The 20575-nt window shown below is 42.6% G+C and overlaps 1 protein-coding gene and 1 long non-coding RNA gene across 2 annotated transcripts in view; one reads left to right on the forward strand and one right to left on the reverse strand.

Moving 5' to 3' along the window:
- adgrv1 (adhesion G protein-coupled receptor V1) overlaps nucleotides 1–20575 on the forward strand; it is a 537083-nt gene that overhangs the window by 501024 nt on the left and 15484 nt on the right. The window contains exons 88-89 of the mRNA XM_069918000.1: nucleotides 1212–1333; nucleotides 5551–5742. Coding sequence (XP_069774101.1) covers nucleotides 1212–1333; nucleotides 5551–5742 — 314 coding nt within the window. The remainder of the gene's footprint in view (nucleotides 1–1211; nucleotides 1334–5550; nucleotides 5743–20575) is intronic.
- LOC138739219 (uncharacterized) lies at nucleotides 13730–16316 on the reverse strand. Its single transcript, XR_011342095.1, has 2 exons — nucleotides 16158–16316; nucleotides 13730–15658 (listed from the first exon to the last, which is right to left on the reverse strand). It is a non-coding gene; the product is annotated as an uncharacterized lncRNA (long non-coding RNA).

A 20575-nucleotide genomic window follows, 5' to 3' on the forward strand; every position in this document is an offset into this window, starting at 1 on the left:
CTAAATAAGAAGTATTATGAAAAATTAAGAAGTTGCATTTGCTTTTAACAATGAATTGTCTCTACTTGTGGATACAATAAACAGTTTTATTTGAGTGTTATTTAATTTTAAATTCTAACATAACTGATTTATTTTCCTCAACAGAAAAATACTCATATCCATGACTTCAATTAAATTTATGTCCTTTTTTTGCTTTATTTATAAAATCTATGAGGGATTTTGAAAGCATGCCTCAGAATGTGCTGCTTGAAGTCTACTTGTGTTTGGAGCCTTCTCCATAACACCAATAACCAGTTTCACATCGTGTAATCTTTATTGGAATGTTCATATCAATTTTTTACTATAACAATCTGGATAATTTGACATCTTGGAGATGTTAAGAGAAATAACTGTTGCATCTTACCGGATGTTGACCAAATTGTCATGGACGTCATCTGGCTGGCCTTGCATTGATACAGTAGCACCTCAGCTGCAATACGGAGCGTACCAAAGGGCTTGATATCCCATCGGATTCAACCTGCCCTTCATTTTGGAAAATGAGGTCCAGGTGGCACAGACATGAACTGGCACACCTGCACTGCTGGAAAGTCTGAGATACATTGTGCCTTTTTGGTAAGGACAGGAAATGGTTGGACGTGAGTGAACTGCAGATCACGATCTCTGCCGTCTGAGCTACAGCTTACATTCTCTCCCTGGCCACGTGTCTGAACAATTAGGCAATGGGGCAGATAACCCGCCCTTGCATAGAAAACTTGGCAAAGGGCTTCACTTTCATCTCCCTGGCTTCCCCTCTATCCTATTGCCTTATTGTCACCCTTATCTCCATATTCTCTGAGATGCTGGCCAAAGCCAAGAAGTGACCAATGTGTCCAAGGTGCTGGGTGAACTGACTACTTGGATCTGACCAAGGCTTTGTGAAAGCCTGGCAGAAGGATCCAGCTCAGAAGTCTAAAGCCCATTATTCTGCTGCTCTGCCCAGCCTTGGACAAAAACGGGAGACAGCTTATGGATATATCAGATGAGGAACTGAATGATGAGATAATAAATGATGGGAGTGGGAAGGAAAACTTATACAGCAAGTTTTATGAATCTCTCCTGGCATGTAAATTTATCTACAGATAGCACTTCTTGCTATTACAACAAGTCAGGCAAGATATCCTATTCACAAAATGTATTCTGAAACTAGCTGACTTGTAATCTCATATTTGCAGAAGTTCCTCTTGTGCTGTATCTTTTTGCTTTGATATCACTGACATGGCTGTGGGGAGGCCTGCACATGGCTTACAGACACTTCTGGATGTTAATCCTGTATGTTGCCTTCAATATCCTGCAGGTAAGTGAATATCGCCTCATAAAGATGGATAATAGAATGTAAAACTTCAAGACAATCTAATTTTTAATTTGTTAACTAACCATTTGAAAAGTATTAATCTCATGTAAACTGCCACCTGGTGTAGGTTTCCCCATATTCTGCCTTCAATCTTCTGCCTGAATTGAGTCTGAGGTTAAGTTATATGAAATGTAAGTAGGAGTAGGTCTGGCTCTGTCCCACCAATCAATTTTAATGCACTTGAATATTTAGATTTTTTTTAATTTAGAGATGCAGCAAGGCCCTTCAGCCCACAATGTTGTACAGACCTATAGACCCTTCCTCCCACACAACTTTCCATTTTAAATTCATCCATATGCTTGATTTGTACTCCCTTGAATTTCACCAATGTACCTGGCCCCACCACTGACCCAGGTAGTGCTTTCCATGCACAAACCACTCTCGAGGTTAAAAAAAAACTTTTTCCCTTGAACTTTCCACCTATTACCTTAAAGCCATGCCCTCTTCCATTGAGCAATAGTGCCTGGGAAGGAGGCGCTGGCTGCCCACTATCTATTCCTCTTAATATCTTGTATACCTCTATCATATCTCCGCTCATCCTCCTTCTCTCCAAAGAGTAAAGCCCTTAATCTCTGATCATAATGCACACTCTCTAAGCCAGGTAGCATCCTGGTCAATCTCCTCTGCACCCTTTATTTCCTATAATGAGGCAGCAGGATCTGTACACAGTTCTCCAAGGGTGATCTAAACAGAGTTTTGAAGAGCTGCAACATAACCTTGCGATTCTTAAACTCATTCCCTCGATTTATGAAAGTTAACACCCTGTAAGCTTTCTTAACTACCCTGTCCACCTGCGAGGCAACATTCAGGGACTTGTAGACATGGAGCCCCAGATCCCTCTGCCCTTCCACATGACCAAGAATCCTGCCATTAACTTTTACTCTGCCCCGGAGTTTGTCCTTCCAAAGTGTACCACCTCACACATCTCCAGATTGAACTCCATCTGTCACTTCTCAGTCCAGCTCTGCATCCTATCAATGTCCCTCTTCAATCTTCTAAAATCCTCTACACTATCGGCAACACCACCAACCTTTGTGGCATCTGCAAACTTACTACCTCCTCATCCAAGTCGTTAATAAAAATCATGAAAAGCAGAGGTCCCAGAACTGATCAATTAAGGGACTTCACTAGACACAACCCTCCAATCTGAATGTACTCCCTCCACCACAACCCTTTGCTTTTTACAGGCAAGCCAGTTCTGAACCCACATGGCCAAGCATCCCTCGATTCCATCCCTTCTGACTTTCTGAATAACCCTACTATGTGGAATCTTATCAAATGCCTTACTAAAATCCATGTAGACCATATCCACCACACTACCGTCATCAATATGTCTGGACACCTCCTCAAAGAACTCTATCAGGCTTGTGAGACATGATTTGCCCTTCACCAAGCCATGCAAACTGTCTCTGATCAGACCATGATTCTCTAAATGCCTATCGATCCTGCCTCTAAGAATCCTTTCCAACAGCTAGCCCACCAAAGACGCAAGGCTCACTGGTCTATAATGACCTGGACTTTCCCTACTACCTTTTTTGAACAAGGGGACAATATTTGCTACCCTCTAATCTTCCAGTACCCTGTGCCATACTGTACCACGAACCAGTGCTACCCAAAATACACCTAAGTGACCAATTAACCTACTCACCTGTATGTGTTTGGAATATGGGAGGAAACCAGAGAAAACTCATGCAGACATGGGGAAAATATACAAATTGAACCCAGGTCACTTGTGCTGCAATAGTATTGCACTGACAACACACTGAGAGAAGGATGTTTGTTTCATTGAGCAGACTTGCTACATCATTCTTTTAAACAACAATTGGCAAAAGAAATTGGCCTGAAATAGTCTTTGGCAAATTATTATAATTTACGATGTCAAGAAATTTTTAAAAACTACAGAAGTCAAACATCGTGGGAAAGGGATTGAACACAAACAGAACCAATTTAAACTAATTTTTCGGCAAAATTATGGCTTTGTTGTATCCAGGGGCATCTCTTGTTATCTTCTGGGGTAAATAATTTTGGCTGAAGACTGGGTTCTGTGATGGTGGGGTTCAATACAAAAATGTATTGTTCACCTGGTGTTTCCGGCTGAACATGCTTCATATTTGGCACTCAGTGCAGGGATTTCCCCCCCCCCCCCCCCCCGACACTGAAGATGGGGATGGTCTTGGAGCTGCCTCGTCCTCAATATTTCATTGTCTACTCTTATTCATGATGAGATGGGGCAGGACTGTGGAGCTTTGATCCTTTGTTGGAGGGAGATTGTCCATGCATCCAGGCTAGCATCCTTTGTTGTTCCACCAGATAGAAACCTCCATTCTTATTCAGTTGGGTGTGGTTCCCAGCATTGTTACTGTACTTGATAATAATCATAAAATGAGGAATATGCTGAGTGCAAGTTCTGCCACGTGGAGGTGGAGGGGCAATGGTTCAGTCTGTTATTAAGGAAGACACTGTTTATGGGGGATGGAGTTGTACAGGGGCTGGACATCCATGATGAAAATTAGGTGGTCCAGCCCAGGGAATTGGAAGTTGAAGTGATGGAGGGGATGCGAGATACCCAGAGGTAGGTGGGAAGAGACTGGATCAAGGGGAACCAAATGGAGTTCAGGATAAGAATTTATTGTCATGAACACATCACTAAGTTTGTTGTTTTGTGGCAGCATCACAGTTCAAACATTTATATCAACAACCATAAAAAATAAAGTAGTGCAAGAAAAAGTCAAAGTAAGGCAGTATCTGTGGTTAATTGTTCCATTCAGGAATCTGATGGCAACAGGGAAGCAGCTATCTTTGTGTCGCTAAATGCTCTTCTTTCCCCCCTCCCTCCCCCTGATGGTAGCAGGCCTGGGTGGTGAGGGTCTTTGAGGATAGAGGCTGCTTTTATAAGACACTGTGTCATGTGGATGTCCTCGATGGAGTGAAGTCTGGTGCCAGTGATGGCGCAGGTCGAGTTAACAACCCTCTGGAGTTTATTCTTGTTCTGAGAGTTGGCACCTCTGTACCAGACAGTGATGCAACCAGCCAGAATGCTCTCTACAGTACACCAGTAGAAGTTTAAAGAGACTTTGATGACATACCTAATCTTCTAAACAAAGTTGGGTTTGATGATATCGGTTCGGAGGAGTAGGAACACCAAACATAATGGGTCACCATGGAATGCAGTGCAATAGAGTGATCTGGGAACACAGATACATCTTTCCTTGAAAGTTGTATCATAAAGACAGCTTTTCATCCATTGGCTATCATAAATCAAAATACTGAGGACAGGATTTGATGTTCTAGAAGGCATCAGGGAGACAAAATTTGAGTATTGTGTGCAATTTTGGTCACCTGTCTGCAGGAAAGATATCAATAAGATTGAAAGAGTGTAGAGAAAATGTATAAAGATGTTGCCAAGTCTGGAGGAGTTGAGTTATAGGGAAAGATTAAATAGGTGAGGACTTTATTCCCTGGAGCATCAGTCATTTAGGGAAGATTTGATACTAAATTATGAGGTAAATTGGAGTAACTTTTCCCACTGAGGTTGGATGATACAAGAATGGAGGACGTGGGTTAAGGGTGAAATGTTTAAGGGGAACTTCAGGAGTAACTTCATTGTGGTGAGAGTGTGCAACAAGCCACTGGGGAAATGGTGGATGCAGGTTTAATTTCAACATTTAAGAGAAATTTGGATAGATATATGGATGGGAGGGGTATGGAAGGAGGGATACAGATCGAAGAGACAGGTTGGGTGATAGTTTTGCATGGCCTATCTAGACCAAGGTGCCTGTTTCTTTGCTGTAAATGTTCTATGTTTCTAAATTTTAAACTTGTTTTTCTTGTAAATAAAGGAGAAATGCTTAGCAACTCTGTTGCCCTCTTGTTGATAAGTTCATAACTTCATAGATGAAAATTAATGGAATTAACAGGTAGATGGTGCCTCTCATCAAAGTTTATATTTAAGGTATAATTGAATAGAATGCATAAAAATAGGCATTAAACATGACTTAGTCAAGTATGCACAAGCTAGCAACCCTTCTATATGCCAGGAAAAATAAATTTTACTGTGTAATTATATTTTTGCTTAAGCTTTCAGCAAATTTGATTTTCCTTCAGAGTACCTATCCTCTTCTCTGCACTCTTTATAATTGTTATTGGGTTTTGTTTTGCAGGGCCTATATGTTTTTGTGGTGTACTTCATCTTGCACAACCAACTCTGCTGGCCAGTTAAAGCCAGCTACAGTATGGAAATCAATGGTCATCCCAGTCCTGGGTCAACCTATCTCGCATCTGGCAGCCGTGCTCCATCAGTAGGAGGGGAGATCAGCAAATCCACTCAGAACTTAATCACTGCAATGGAGGAGGTAACATTGATCAGAAGTGAACTTTCACAATCTCATTACCAGGTTACTTTTATAAGCTTGAACTTATTCCAACTGCACAGGTTTTGTTCTCTACATGGGAGATCTTTCTAACATAAATCATGTAGCTGATAAAAATCCAACCAGGAACATAATTGAAAAGTAATGAAACCAAGGCTTAAAATGTAAATGGCAAAAACCTGGAGAGCGTTGGAGAGCAGAGAGAACTGAAGGTACAAGTGCATAGTTCCATGAGTGTGGTTACAGGGTGGTGAAGAAGGGATTTGGCACACTTGCCTTCATCGGTCAGGACATTGAGTACAGGAGTCGAGATGCCATGTTACAACTATGCAAGATGCTGCTGAGTTGTGACTGGTTCTGGTCATCCACCAACTGGATATAAATTATTAAGCAGGCAAGGTCACAGAAATAAGGATCAAGAATCCAGGGCTTAAATTATAAGAAGAGTCTGTAAAACTGGACCATTTTTCCTTGGAGCATTGGATGAACTTGCATAAAATTTTGAGGGACATAGAAGTGGTGAATAGTCAGAGGTTTTCTTTTTTTACCCAGAGTAGAGGATACCAGAACTAAAGGGCAGAGGTACAAGTCTGAGGAGCAACTTTCCCACACAAGGGCTGGTGCTTATATGAAATGAACTGACCGATGAAGCTGTAGAGGCGGGTGCAGTTGTGGTGATTCAGAGGCATTTAAACAGGCATTTGCAGACATCTGGGCTCATTTAGAAACAAAAAAAAAGTGTACAGAAAAGCTGGAGGAGCTCAGTTAGGATTGCAGCATCCATAGGATGCAAAGATATTTTATTGCCATTTTGGGACTGAGCATTTCATCAAGGTATAAGTCAAAAACCGGGTCAGCATGGATGAGTTGGGCTGAAAGGCCTGTTTCTTTGCTCCATGACACTCTATGAAAGTATATCTTAACTGGTGCCTCCATTAGAACACATATGTGGTTAGCCATTAGGGATTGTTGGCTTTTCACATTGGTGTTCTGGATAAGAGCTTGTTAAGGATGACAGTGGTTTCTGCCATTATGGACATGTCACTATGGAACCAACCAGTAGGTGAAGGGACAGGTAAGAAATCGATCATGGGCGATTTTTTTTAAAAAGTGGTTTCAATTTTTATTTAAGGTAGTGCGAAGCATTTGTATTTTTGAAAGATGGGGAATCATACTTTATGGCAGTGAAGCAGGAGGAAAGATGGAGTCTTGTTAAAATGATCAGTGAGCGTGTAGTTGTTTAGTATGTTCAAAATTAATCAGTGATGTGCACCTTTCAGCCTGTGTCCCACATGGAGATATTTGTCCACAGTCCAAAGCTTCTGATGAATGTTGACTCGTGCTCAATCAAATCATTCAAGCAAGTATTGCTGTTAAAGTTGACAGCAATTGAATTGAATGAGATGCGTGAGGTGGTAGACTTTGGAAGGACAAACTCTGGGGCAGAGTAAAAGTTAAGGCAGGATTCTTGGTAGTGTGGAAGGGCAGAGGGATCTGGGGGTCCATGTCTACAAGACCCTGAATTCAATTGGTCACAAAGGGTTCTTGCAATAAAAGAACAGCAGAACCAATGAACATACAGCCAACTTTATTGTATTACAATAACAGGAGCAAGAGGCACAAGGAATGAGTAGAAAGTGTCACTTGTTCCCTGCACTGAGCCTTACTTAACTTGTACTGTATTTTAGTTCACCTTATATAGTCCTTTAGAAGGGTGCTTCGCGCAGCTTTACAGGTTTCTTGCAGCTGGTAATTCTTGTTACATCTTGATTTTCTCACAGCATTTTCAACTTCAGATATGCTAACCTTTGCATAGGTCTGGTCAAGCTCTCCTTGTCAGGTCGCATTATAGTCTTGTGGCTTTGTTTTCAGTCATATATCTATCAACCTGGCTTTTGCAACCTTGCTCATACATTTCTTAATTGTGGTTTTTCATCTGCAAGGCTAGCAAATTACCATTAGCCTATACCCAACAACAGAAATTCCTTCCCTTAGTGCATTATATTCTTTCACAATGCAGTGCTTTCTAGGTCTTGCTCAGCAAGTCATGCCTTACTTTACAGAGCCTATTAATTCCCGGATCACAAAATGCTAACTTGATATCCTGCATCCCTCCAACTGGACAAGCTTGCAACTCGTGCATTCTGAATTAATTGAGCAAGCTCACACCAAGACACAAGAGCAACTTGTCCGTGAACTACTCTTTGCAGACGATGCCGCTTTAGTTGCCCATTCAGAGCCAGCTCTTCAGCGCTTGATGTCCTGCTTTGCGGAAACTGCCAAAATGTTTGGCCTGGAAGTCAGCCTGAAGAAAACTGAGGTCCTCCATCAGCCAGCTCCCCACCATGACTACCAGCCCCCCCACATCTCCATCGGGCACACAAAACTCAAAACGGTCAACCAGTTTACCTATCTCAGCTGCACCATTTCATCAGATGCAAGGATCGACAATGAGATAGACAACAGACTCGCCAAGGCAAATAGCGCCTTTGGAAGACTACACAAAAGAGTCTGGAAAAACAACCAACTGAAAAACCTCACAAAGATAAGCGTATACAGAGCCGTTGTCATACCCACACTCCTGTTCGGCTCCGAATCATGGGTCCTCTACCGGCACCACCTACGGCTCCTAGAACGCTTCCACCAGCGTTGTCTCTGCTCCATCCTCAACATCCATTGGAGCGCTTTCATCCCTAACGTCGAAGTACTCGAGATGGCAGAGGTCGACAGCATCGAGTCCACGCTGCTGAAGATCCAGCTGAGCTGGATGGGTCACGTCTCCAGAATGGAGGACCATCGCTTTCCCAAGATCGTGTTATATGGCGAGCTCTCCACTGGCCACCGTGACAGAGGTGCACCAAAGAAAAGGTACAAGGACTGCCTAAAGAAATCTCTTGGTGCCTGCCACATTGACCACCGCCATTGGGCTGATAACGCCTCAAACCGTGCATCTTGGCGCCTCACAGTTTGGCGGGCAGCAACCTTCTTTGAAGAAGACCGCAGAGCCCACCTCACTGACAAAAGGCAAAGGAGGAAAAACCCAACACCCAACCCCAACCAACCAATTTTCCCCTGCAACCGCTGCAACCGTGTCTGCCTGTCCCGCATCGGACTTGTCAGCCACAAACGAGCCTGCAGCTGACGTGGACTTTTTACGAGCAGTAAAGTTTTGTTCAACTGACAGGTCATTGATATATATGTGTGTATATATATATATATATAATATATATATATATAAATAAACCCTGGCCAGGATGAGGGAGGTGCAAAAGGTGAAAGGAACTGGCTAAAGGTGTTGGAAAGAACAGGGTGTGTGTGTGTGTGAGAGAGAGAATCTGTGGATGAAAAGAGAAAGCAGGAAGATTGTGTGGCCTCTGTTGGTTGTGGTCGACCATGGGTACTATGCCTCTGGTAAGCTGAAGCGGGCTCTCTATGGTGCAAGCCAGGGCAGAGTTGATAGGGAGCTTACCCACGCAGTAGGACTCCCCTCTCCATGCTAATGACAGGTCCAAAGGAGTGATGCAAGTCGATACAATTTGGTGCCAGCAGAATTGCAGTTGTCGTGCTGGTGCTGGGTAGGAGGAATAGATTACTTGAAATGTTCATGTAGACGACCCAGGCAGAATAAGAGGTTCTCCTCTTCAAATTTGCACTTTGCCTCTCTCGGGCAATGGGGGAGGCTGCAGATGGACAGTCTGGGAATGGGAGGGGAAGTAAATGACTGCAACCGGAATTTCCAGCTGGTGGACGAGGTCAGAACGTGGGTAAATAAACACCTATTCTGTACCTGGCCTCACAGATGTGAAGGGTGTGCAGTAAACGATGCTGTATTGCACAGCCAGTTTGTTTACAATCATTATCTGTTTACAGTTCTTTGTTTTCACTGCATACAGTTTATTTTTTGCACTTCCAATAATTCTGCCACACCCGCGAGAAAAGGAATCTCAGGATTGCATGTGATGTCATGTATGTACTCTGACATGAAATCTGGAGAAGGTTCGTAGAAAACTCTGCCTTACCTGCAAGAGCTGTTTGGGTCCTTAAATGGAGGTAGGGGGGATAGGTGCAAGGACAGGTGTCATATCTCCTGCGGTTGCCAGAAAGGGTGGGGTGGAGCAGTGGGGCGTGAGAGTAAGCAAGGGAATAAAGGAGAGAGTAGTTCCTATGGGAAGCAGAAAGGGGCAGGCAGGGGGAGGAATGACTGGGAGTGGGATCATGTTGTGGTTGGTGAAGTGCTGGATGCAAAGTCTGGTTGGGTCAAAGTTAAGGATGAAGGGAACTCAGCTCGTGTTCTGTCTGAGGGCCATGGAGTGAGACCTAAAGTGTGGGAAATAGTTCAGCACACTTATTACTCCACTAGAATATCAGTCTGGATTTTTATTTTTGAAACTCTGGATTGGAACTTGTTTCCACAACTTTCTGACTCTAAAGCAAAACTGCTACCAGCTGAGCCACAGCTGATTTAAAGTGACCATCTGTCTGATATGCATCATTCTTAAACACAGCTGTTTCTTTCAGGGCTAGACTGAGTTTTTGTTTTTCCTTAAACTCTCTGCTGTTGACAGCACTCACCACCCTTAACATTATCACATCCTGAGGTTTTAGCTCTTGAACAGAGCAATGAATCAGCAACTGTTCTACTGACCATCACCTGAATATTGCCCAGTTGCCGGGCAAAGTGTTCTACACTGCTTATTTTGTATTGGGTTCCCTTTCCCCATGTGTGGGCCCAAAAGGTTATAAAAATCCTTTTAATGCACTTTAAGGAAGGATTTCTTTATTGACCAAAACTGTATCAGGAGCAAATTCCGTAGCCATAGTAACTTAATCTGATCTCGCCTGATACACGTCTTCACTTTATCCCAGACCAATTTATTTCTCTCTTTCTCAGGACTGTTGAAGGGCCCCTTATATGAACCATTAACTGTTTTTGTGGGTGCTGTCTCACCTGTTTAATTTTTCCTGCATTTTCTGTTTTTATATCATCATAGCTTTACTTATCCTTGTATAAGTCGAGCCTGCTGGAATGCTCCAACCCTTACCATTAACTCATAACACAGGCCAAGAAACTTGATGTGCTGGTGACTGCTACCATTAACACAGAAATACTGGAGGAACACAGTCTGTCTCACAGCATCCAGAGGAGGACAAGATATATTAGTGACATTTCAGGCCCGAGCCCTTCCTGAAGGTGTGAGACAAAATAGCCAACACCTGGGGAAAGAAAGGGAGGGGAAGTACAGACCTCTGATGAGAGGAGAGGTGAGAAATGATTTTGGCTCTGTGAAATGAGACAGAGGACAAAGGGGAGAGACAGAGATGGAAAGGAGATGGGGAAAGAAGATTGGGGAGGGACAGTTTCAACAAAAACTGGTGTTAATGCCATCCAGTGGGAGATTACCAAGTCAGAAAATGAGTTGTTCCTCCAATTTGCAGGTGGTCTCAGTTTGGCATTGCACAAGACCATTGTCAGACGTATCAGTAAGGGAATGGGGTGGCGAATGGAAATGGGTAGCCCCTGGGAGGTCTGCACTATTGCAGAGGACAGAGCCAAAGTGCTCAGCAAAACCATCTCCCAGTCTGCATCCATTCTATACAATGTAGATGACCCCTGCAGATACACAAGTGAAATGTCGCCTCAGTTGGAAGGACTGTTTGGGGCCCCAAATGGTGGTGAGGGAGGAGGTGTGGGCACGTGGAGCATCTCTTTGGTCATAGGTGTTAGGTCACAAGGGAGCGATTGCTGGGGAGAGAGGAGTGGACAAGGGTGTTATAGAGGGGGCAGTCCCTGCAGAAGGCAGGGGAGGGGATAGCATTAACATAGACTTTCAGTTTCCATTGAAACTTCCCCCCCCCCTCACCCTCTCCATCTCCTTTCCCCTGTCTCTCTTTCCCCCCCTTCTTTTCACAGCCACAATCAATTTTCACCTTTCCTCTTATCCGATTCAATTCACCCTTTTCGTCTGTTGGTCTGTCCTCCTGCCCTCCCATTCTTCCTCCTTCCTTCCCTCAGCCTTTAATTCAGTAGCTTCTCTATTTTCACTCACATCTTGAAGGGCTCAGGCCTGAAACATCAGTAATTTATCTTTACCTCCTCTGGAAGCTGCAAGACCATCTGAGTTTTGACTACAATTACAGTGTCTGCAGACTTTCATGTTTCACTGCTACCATTAAGCTATTTTGACTCATACATGCTCCTTATTTTGCATGTTCCTTCTCTGCCACATCTCCCACGGAAAACTAACTTTTTCCTCTCTTTCCTGGTTCTGACAAATGGTCACTGACTGAAACATGAATGGTTTCTCTTTCCACAGATGCTGTCTGACTTCAGTATTTTCTGTTGTTTCAAATTTATTTAAAATTATTATTGGCTTGTTGCTTACCATTTGCACTTTCATATCTATGACCAAAATATCAGCATCTCGGTTAAATTAAAACATTTCATGGGTGGCCCTGGTACTGACTCAAGTTGCTAGTCTGGCCCTCTCAAAACAACATAGGATGCCACTGGTTTAAATGGTCATTAGTGGGTTCAGGCTGTGAGTGTTCATGTAGAACAACTTTCATCCATGGCTTCTTTTGCAGATATAGCTTTACACTGCAATATTTTGAACATTTACTCTAATTTCCAATACTTCTGCTTCTCTCACCATCAATACCCCAACACGGTTGTTGGTCCTGGTTGTACGAGGGTTTGAAAATAAAAATAAGACGATGTTGCAATTTTAAGGTTTTTTTTTGTAAATTGCATCTCAAATATCACACATTTGTGATCTCGGCTGCTTAAAACCAGCAAAAGCCCCTTTCACATTTGTGTCCCACTAAATCAGTTGTTCAGTGACCTGGGATAGGAATGGGGGAGTTTGGCTTTTCACACTGGCAAGGAGCTATCCCTGGGGTTAGGACTGTTCTACCTTCTATCGATGACATCTGAGTGACGCATTGAGTGATGGCAGACCTGCCCTCCCAGAATTCCATACAGCAGAGAAAGGGCTGTTTGCATAGCTGCATGCATGGACCATTCATGGAAGGGTTGGCCACATGGCATTTTGGGAAGTAGGGTCCGCCCTTGCTTTTCCCCACGGTCTTTATAAATTGTGCGTTATAGCGCTACCAGTTTTCCCACACTGTTTAAAAATTGTCCCCTATTGCTATTTATTTCCTCTCTCCCGCTGCACTTTAACACGGCAAAAGTTTATACTTCAATTTTAATCTTCTCTTACTTCACGTTTCTGCACTCACATAAAAACTTGGCTCATTTTCAATCCCACAATGCAATTGCCCATTTCACACTTGCATGATTGTGGCATCTGCCGGGGATTGTACTAGGGGACGAGGCTGTGAATCCCCAATGTGAGATGACGTCATGTGACACCAGCATTGAGCTGATTTTGCTTTCACACTAGACACTTTAAAGGCCGATTGGCGGTTCATTCCTGGGATCACTTCCAAGTGTGAAAAGGGGCTAAAGACCATTCAGTCCACTGTTAATACCAGCCTCAAAGTAATACCATTAATCTAGTTTATCCACCTATTCCCCTGCAATCTATTCTCTCAATGTTCATCAACTTCTCCTTCATGATAAATATGACCCAGAAAAAGGCCTCTCACCCCACCAAATCTATGCTCATTATCATGGATGCATTACCCATCTTAATCCTACCCTCATTTATTAATTTTTTCCCCATCAATTCATCCCCCTCCATTTCATCTGAACACTCGGAATAAGAGTTTTTATTGGGCAATCAACTTCTAACCCTTATTCTCCTATCACACCTGCCCTATGGGTCATAAATGGTAATAATTAACCTATAAGCCAACGTGTATTTGGCATGTGGAGGAAACTGGAGTACTCAGGGGTAACCCAGACAAAGTCCACATTGACAGCCCTGAAGGTCAGGAGTGAACGTGGATCACCAGAGGAGTGCTGCAACAGCAGTTTTCCGTCTTCCACAACATGACAGCGTGATGCCTGTAAAGATTTTATTTTAAACCTTGTATCACAAAATAAAAATATTCAAAAGGGCAAGCATCATCTGCGGTGAAACAGGATGAGATTTCAATCACACCTGGTTCTTCTGCCAATCCCTCTAAACCTCATTGGAGTTTTTTTTACTCATTCTGCCAATGACCTGATGTACGAGTGTTCACTTTCTCTTGCCCTTTCTTGATTTTTGAGCTTGCCTCATACATCACTTCTCACCTTCCTTTGCTCTTAGGATAGATTCTCCAGCCTCTTCATGTAACTGAAACTGCTCATCCTAAAGGTTCGGTATCTTTTCCCCAGCCTCTTTGGCTTTTAAATCTTTTAATAGTGCAATGACGAGAACTGGATGTGATGCCCACATGGGAGACACTCATGTTTAACAAACGCAACCTCAGTGCTTTCGTACTTTATTCCCCATGATGCAAATCCTCCAATCCAGTATCCTTTTTTGTCCATCTGCCAGAGGTTAAATAATAAAGGTTCACAATGACGGTATATTTTAGTGTACAAGTCAAGTCATGAAACCCTAAAAATTTCTCAAAGAGGGGACTGACTTGGACACCAGATATACTTTTGAGACCTTTAATTCACTGAAAAAAATCAGATTGATGTCAATTCAGCGAATAAGTCGATGTTGGAAACACGTCACCTGTGCTGCTGCTCCCCACTGCCGGGTGCCGCTATAATCATTCCTACCTGCGAACCTGAAGTCACCAGCACTGCTCCTGCCTGGGAGGCAGAGGTTCCTGCTCCAGCTATGTGGGCTGTCGCCGTTGCTGTCTGGTAGGCCGAGGTGTTTTTTTTAAATCTTTCTTTCTTAATTGATTACTTGCGATTTGGCGGTTTTGAAAAATTTTGGGTTTTTTCTGGGAGGCCTGAAAAATGGGGGAGGACATGTATGCCGGTTGACTTATACACCAAAATATACAGTAATTCCTGGCATACCAGGTTTTTCCCGCCATGAGAGTTTGAACCGAATTGGCAAATACATAGAATTAAGAAGGAAAAGAGGTTGCAATATTCCACATTTTGTTAGGCATGATCAGGCAAGTACTGAAATGTTGATTCCCCTTGTTTATGGGCCAAGAAGTAGAATTTGGAATTGTTTTTTGAGAACTGAGATAGAAAGTAAAAATGTCTCAAAGTTTATGCTTCCAGAATTCACTCATCTCAGAGGAGTGAAACTCTAAAAGGAACTTTTGGCCAAACAAAATATTTGGACAGATGATCAAAGTCCGAGTCAAAGGTATTTTATGGAGCATCTGAGACGTGGCAAGAGAATTATAAAAAAGTAGGAAAGTTTTAGGATGGAATTTCAGTTTGGGGTTTTGGCCCAGCCTTCAAAAGGGAAAGGAAGCAGGTCTGAATGTCATTGACAGACCAAAGTTCAAGAAAAACAAAGATGAAAATTTTTAACCATCCTTCTCTTTGAGCTGTAACCAAAGACAATCTTAGACCATTAGGGATTGTCCATCTCTAATTGCTGGAGAGAAGGTGATGGTGAACCACCTCCTTGGGCCTAGTCAACCCAACAAAACAGCATTCTCTGGTCCTCGATGTAAGACAATCAAATATAACACACATACAGACAAACAATACATTTGCAGGACAATTTTTCATATATATACAAATAAACAAATAGTTTCGTGAATATGAAAGTCTCGGATGGTCAGTGTGAACAGTTCCTTTGGATGTTCAGCAGTCTCACTGCCCTCGGGAATAAGCTGTTCCTCAGCCTGATGGAGCTGGCTCTGATACTCTTGCATCTCTTCCCTGATGGGAGCAGCTGAAAGATGCTGTGTGCAGGATGGAAAGGTTCCACAATGATTTTGTGTGCTCTTCAAGAGTTAGAAGGCATGTGGAAAGCATTTTGTCCTCTGCACTGATTGTAAAAAGATTGTAGCTGAAAATCTGAGAATAATCACAACACAAAAATGAGTTATGATTAGTGTTATCATTCACTCCCGAACAAAATTCATGGACATATAGCATAAAAACAGGTTATTTTGCTCTCCGAGTTCACACTGACCATCAACTTTGCATTATGAGATTTGTCTAGATTTTTTTCCACCGCATAAAGTCATCTAGTAACTTTCAAAGCAGATGTCTCATAAGAAATGGGAGCAGGAGACGGCCATCCTGGCCCCATCAAGCCTGCTCCACCATTCAATAAGATCATGGCTGATCTGATGATAGGCTCATCCACCTACCTGCCTTTTCCCTCAATTCCCTTGATATGGAAAAATCCATCCAACCTTATTTTAAATACATTTACTGGGTAGTGAATTCCACAGATTCATCACCCTCTGGGAAAAGCAGTTCCTCCTCATCTCTGTCCTAAATCTATGACACTGATCCTTGAGGCTACGGCCCCTAGTTCTTGTCTCACTTAACACTGGAAAAAACTTACCATCTCTGGTATCAACCTGGTGAACCTCCTCTGCACTGCCTCCACAGCCAGTACATCCTCCCCTCATGCAAGAAGACCAGAACTGCACATAATACTCCAAATACAGCACCAGTTAAGGGTATAGTTGCAGAATAACCTTCTTGCTCCTAAACTCAATCCCTTAGCAGATTTTGAAAGAGAATGTTATTGAGCAAGATCAACTGTGTCACAGCAGCAGAATATGACCAGTCACCTCCAGGCTAACTAAAGTAATGTCAACAAGCCATGGATAAGCAGTTACCTAATGATCACTTTACAAGACATTTGAAATATAAAGCCTCAAGCTGCTTCCTTGATAAAGCTCGAGACCAGCTGGTAAATATCAATGAAAGAAAATGCATTGTATGTCATATTTTCCTCATAACATGTAATCTGAGAACTCTGAAATACTATTACCACATTAAAGAAACACTTGCTTTAATGCCAGAACAATCTGGCAGAGAAGGTTGTAAAAACACAGAAATGCCGAAGGAACTCAGCAGATCCTACAGCATCCACAGGAGGTAAAGGCAGATTATCAACGTTTTGGGCAGAAGCCCTTCTGTGGAACAGCTTTCACCTGCTAGTAATTCTCATCACCTCATCAGTTTCAGAGGAAGGTCCTCAAAATGGTGGTAAATGCAGAAAGTTGCGTGGCTCCGTGCCAACTCTCCTCGCCTCACACAAATTGTGGGTAGTAGCACGCCTACCCTCCTAAAGAAGGAAACCTTTAGAAATGTAAATTGTAGCAAAACATAAATTAACACCATACCTTTCATGAAATATCTATACCAACAGGTGATACAACCATGGTAGCTCACATTAATGCTTTTACTGTACACCCACTGAACATTAAGATCCATTCTTTCACAATGACTAATCTTGACACAATGGAAAAATAACAAAGTGCCATTGAGGTAACTTCTTGTTTGTTCTGCAGTACAAGTCTGTGCAGAATACAATTTAAATTGTTAATTAATAATTAACCAAAGTTGGATTTTTATATTCATACTTTTCCTGAAGGTGGTTGTAATGTATGTGGCCAGAAAAATATCCCTGCCAACTACAAAACAAGCAGTGTCTATAGTTAATTAGTTATCGAAATGGTCATAACATTGAACATCTAATGCTCCCGTTGAATGAATGGGCTCAAAAAACTAAGAGGTAGCTTGATCAGTCTTGCTGTTTTGTTCAAAGCCCTTGATGGATTAAATATGATTAAGAGTTTATGTTATCAGGGTCAAAACTGGCCTCTGGTAATGAAGCTATGTGGTATATACAACAAACAGAAATCCACTGAAGGAACTCAGCAGGTCAGACAGCATCAGTTTTTTGGGCATAGACCCTGTATCAAGACCTACATAGAACAGGTGAAGTATACAAAGGGGAAAAGAAGGTGATAGGGTTTAGAACAGAAGGTGTGAAAAATGGAGAGACAGATAGAGGGTTGGGGAAAGAAAAAGCAGACAGAAAAAAAAGTACAGGAGAAGATAAAGACGAGGTGGGAACAGTAGAATCAGATGGGGGTAAAGGTTATCGAAAATTAGAAAAATTATTGATTGTCCAATTATGTTTATGACTGGCTGGAAGAATATGATGTGTTGATGCTCGTTTATGTTTAGCCTTGCCGTGAGAGTGAGTGATGCTAAAGACAGACATGGCACAATAGGAATAGTTTAGGGAGTTAAAATGGTTGATCATTGGAAGCTCGAGTTTTTAGACTCGCAGTGTGTATGTTTCAGGAAAATGGTTAGTCAACCTGCATTTAGTCTCATTGATATAGAGGGAGGCCAAACCTAATACACCAAACACAGTAGATTTGGAAAGATGATATGCATGTAAAACTCTGCCTTGTCTGGAAGGTCTGTTTGTGGTTCTGGATAGGACTGAGAAAAGAGAGAGACAATAGGTGCTGGAGTAGGCCATTCGACCCATCGAGCCAGCACCGCCATTCATTTAGATCATGGCTGATCTTCCATTATCAGTATCCTGCCTCTGCCTTCTCCCCATAACCCTCGAACTTATCCAGAGAACCTGCCTCTACCACCTTCTGCAGCAAAGACCAACAACTCTCTAGGTAAAAAAAAAATCTCATCTTTGTCCTAAAGGGCCTTCCCTGTATTCTTAAACTATGGCCTCCATTCCTAGTCTCCCCCACCCAACATCGGGAGCATGTCATCAGTTTCTATCATGTCCAATCCATTAATAATCTTATATACCTCAATCATATCTCCCCTCAGCCTTCTAAATTCCAACGTATACAACCCCAGTTTATCCAAACTTTCGGCGTATGTCAATCCCGCCATTCTGGGAACTAACCTTGTGAATCCACGCTGCACTCCCTCAATAGCGAGAATGTCCTTCCTCAAATTAGGAGACCAGCACTGGCCACAATACTCTAGATGTGGTCTCACCAGGGCCCTGTACAACTGCAGAAGGACATCCTTACTCTGTTCCCCTTTTTAATGAAGGCCAACATGCCATTTGCCTTTTTTCACAGTTTGTTGAACCTGCATGCTAGCTTTTAGTGACTGATGTACAAGTACACCTAGATCACATTGCACTTCTCCACTCCCTAACTTTACTCAATTTAAATAATAATCTGCCTTTCTGTTCCTGCCACCAAAGTGGATAACCTCACATTTATCCACATTAAGCTGCATTTTCCATTCATCCACCCATTCATCTAAACTGTCCAAGTCCTCTTCCATTTTCCTAATATCCTCCTCACACTTCACATTGCCACCCAGTTTCATGGCATCTGCTTATTTGCTAATGTTATTTATAATCCCCTTATCTAAATCATTAATATATATGATAAACGGAGGACCCACTTTGTAGGGGCAAGTTTTGCATTTCTATAGTTACAGTGAGAAGTGCCCGAGAGACTGGAAGATTGGATTGGGAGGAATGGGCTGACTATGGAGTCTGAGAGAATTCTTGCTGCGAAAAGCAGATAGGAGTGAAAAGGGGAAAATTCGCTGAAGTTGGCAGTAAGGTCGGAGGATGATATGACGAAGGCTTGTGGAGTGGAAAGTGATGGCCAGAGAAGCTCTGTTCTTGTTCTGCTTGGGAGAAAGTGGGGCAAGAGCAAAAGTGCAAGATATGGAGGAGAAACTGATGCAGACGTTATCAATGCCAGTAAGGTGAAGTTCTGCTTTGTTCAAGAAAGATGATGTTTTGGAGATCCTGGAGTGGAAAACCTCATTCTGAGAACAGAGGCAACCCCTCACAGATCTTCTATCCTATTATCACCTCTGGGCCCCTCCCTCCACCCCTGTGTGTGTGTGTGTGTGTGTGTGTGTGTGTGTGTGTGTGTGTGTGTGTGTGTGTGTGTGTGTGTGTGTGTGTGTGTGTGTGTGTGTGTGTGTGTGTGGGTTCTCCAGCATCTGCAGCTTTTGTTTCTCTCTTCCATGAAACACTTCATTTGCTTTTCCACTAAATCCAGAGGTGTGCATAGAAATTGTAGGATGGCCATTTTGGAACATGTGGGGAGAGTATATATATTTTTGTTAGAGCTACAAGGTTGGGCATAATTTGGCTTCACAATTGTGAACCTACAATGCAAAAATATACAGAAGCATGGACGGGTGACATCAATCCACATTCAGCACCCAAATGCAGGCTCTTCCCTGAAATTGAATCTGGGATATGCAAGTAATATCAGTATGGATGACAGAAAGGAACACAAGGGCAAGCCTTGCACCTGTGTTATGACATGCAGGTTTGTTGGAAAGTCTGTTGAAACGGAGCTCATTTATTTTCAGGAGATACAAGGTTGACAGTCAGAAGTTGTAGGATGAGTCTGAATTTAATGTTGCCTTTCAATGCCACTTGTGATGGGAGCTTCAGTCCCTGGTCCACTAAGCCTACACAGTGGATGAGCCGACTGGACAAATTTGTAGCCGTTTTTACTGGCCTTGATCAAATGCAAAAGGTCGTTATGCGGTGCTCGGATCAACTCTTTCGGACATGCTGTATTTACCACCTCGTCACCTCCTCCTCGAGCAATTAATTCCATGGGAGGTTTCTTGGTCCTTAGTGTACAGGACCATTTTTTCCCCTCGGGTCTCTCATTTGCTTCTTTCTCCTATTGTTAGGGGCACCAGGCAATGCTCATGACGACTCTTTGCTTGCCTTAAGGCAGACAAAAGTTTATGTATTATTGTGTGGCAATAAAAGGAGCCTTGAAGCTTTACGGTCCAAGTCAGGATAGTCTCTTCCACCTGTACTGTTAGTTCTGCCCTTCCCAGAATTCTCATTTCACCATCAATGACTATCATAATTTCCAGAAGCAGTGTACTGAGCACAACTATGTGCTTCAGGAGAGCAGCATTCAGAATTGTTACTGTTTACATTTGTAACAAAGTCGATAAAGAAATTTTAATTCCTGGATATAA

The sequence above is a fragment of the Narcine bancroftii genome, chromosome 1, assembly GCF_036971445.1.
Source record: "Narcine bancroftii isolate sNarBan1 chromosome 1, sNarBan1.hap1, whole genome shotgun sequence".
NCBI classification, from domain to species: Eukaryota; Metazoa; Chordata; class Chondrichthyes; order Torpediniformes; family Narcinidae; genus Narcine; species Narcine bancroftii.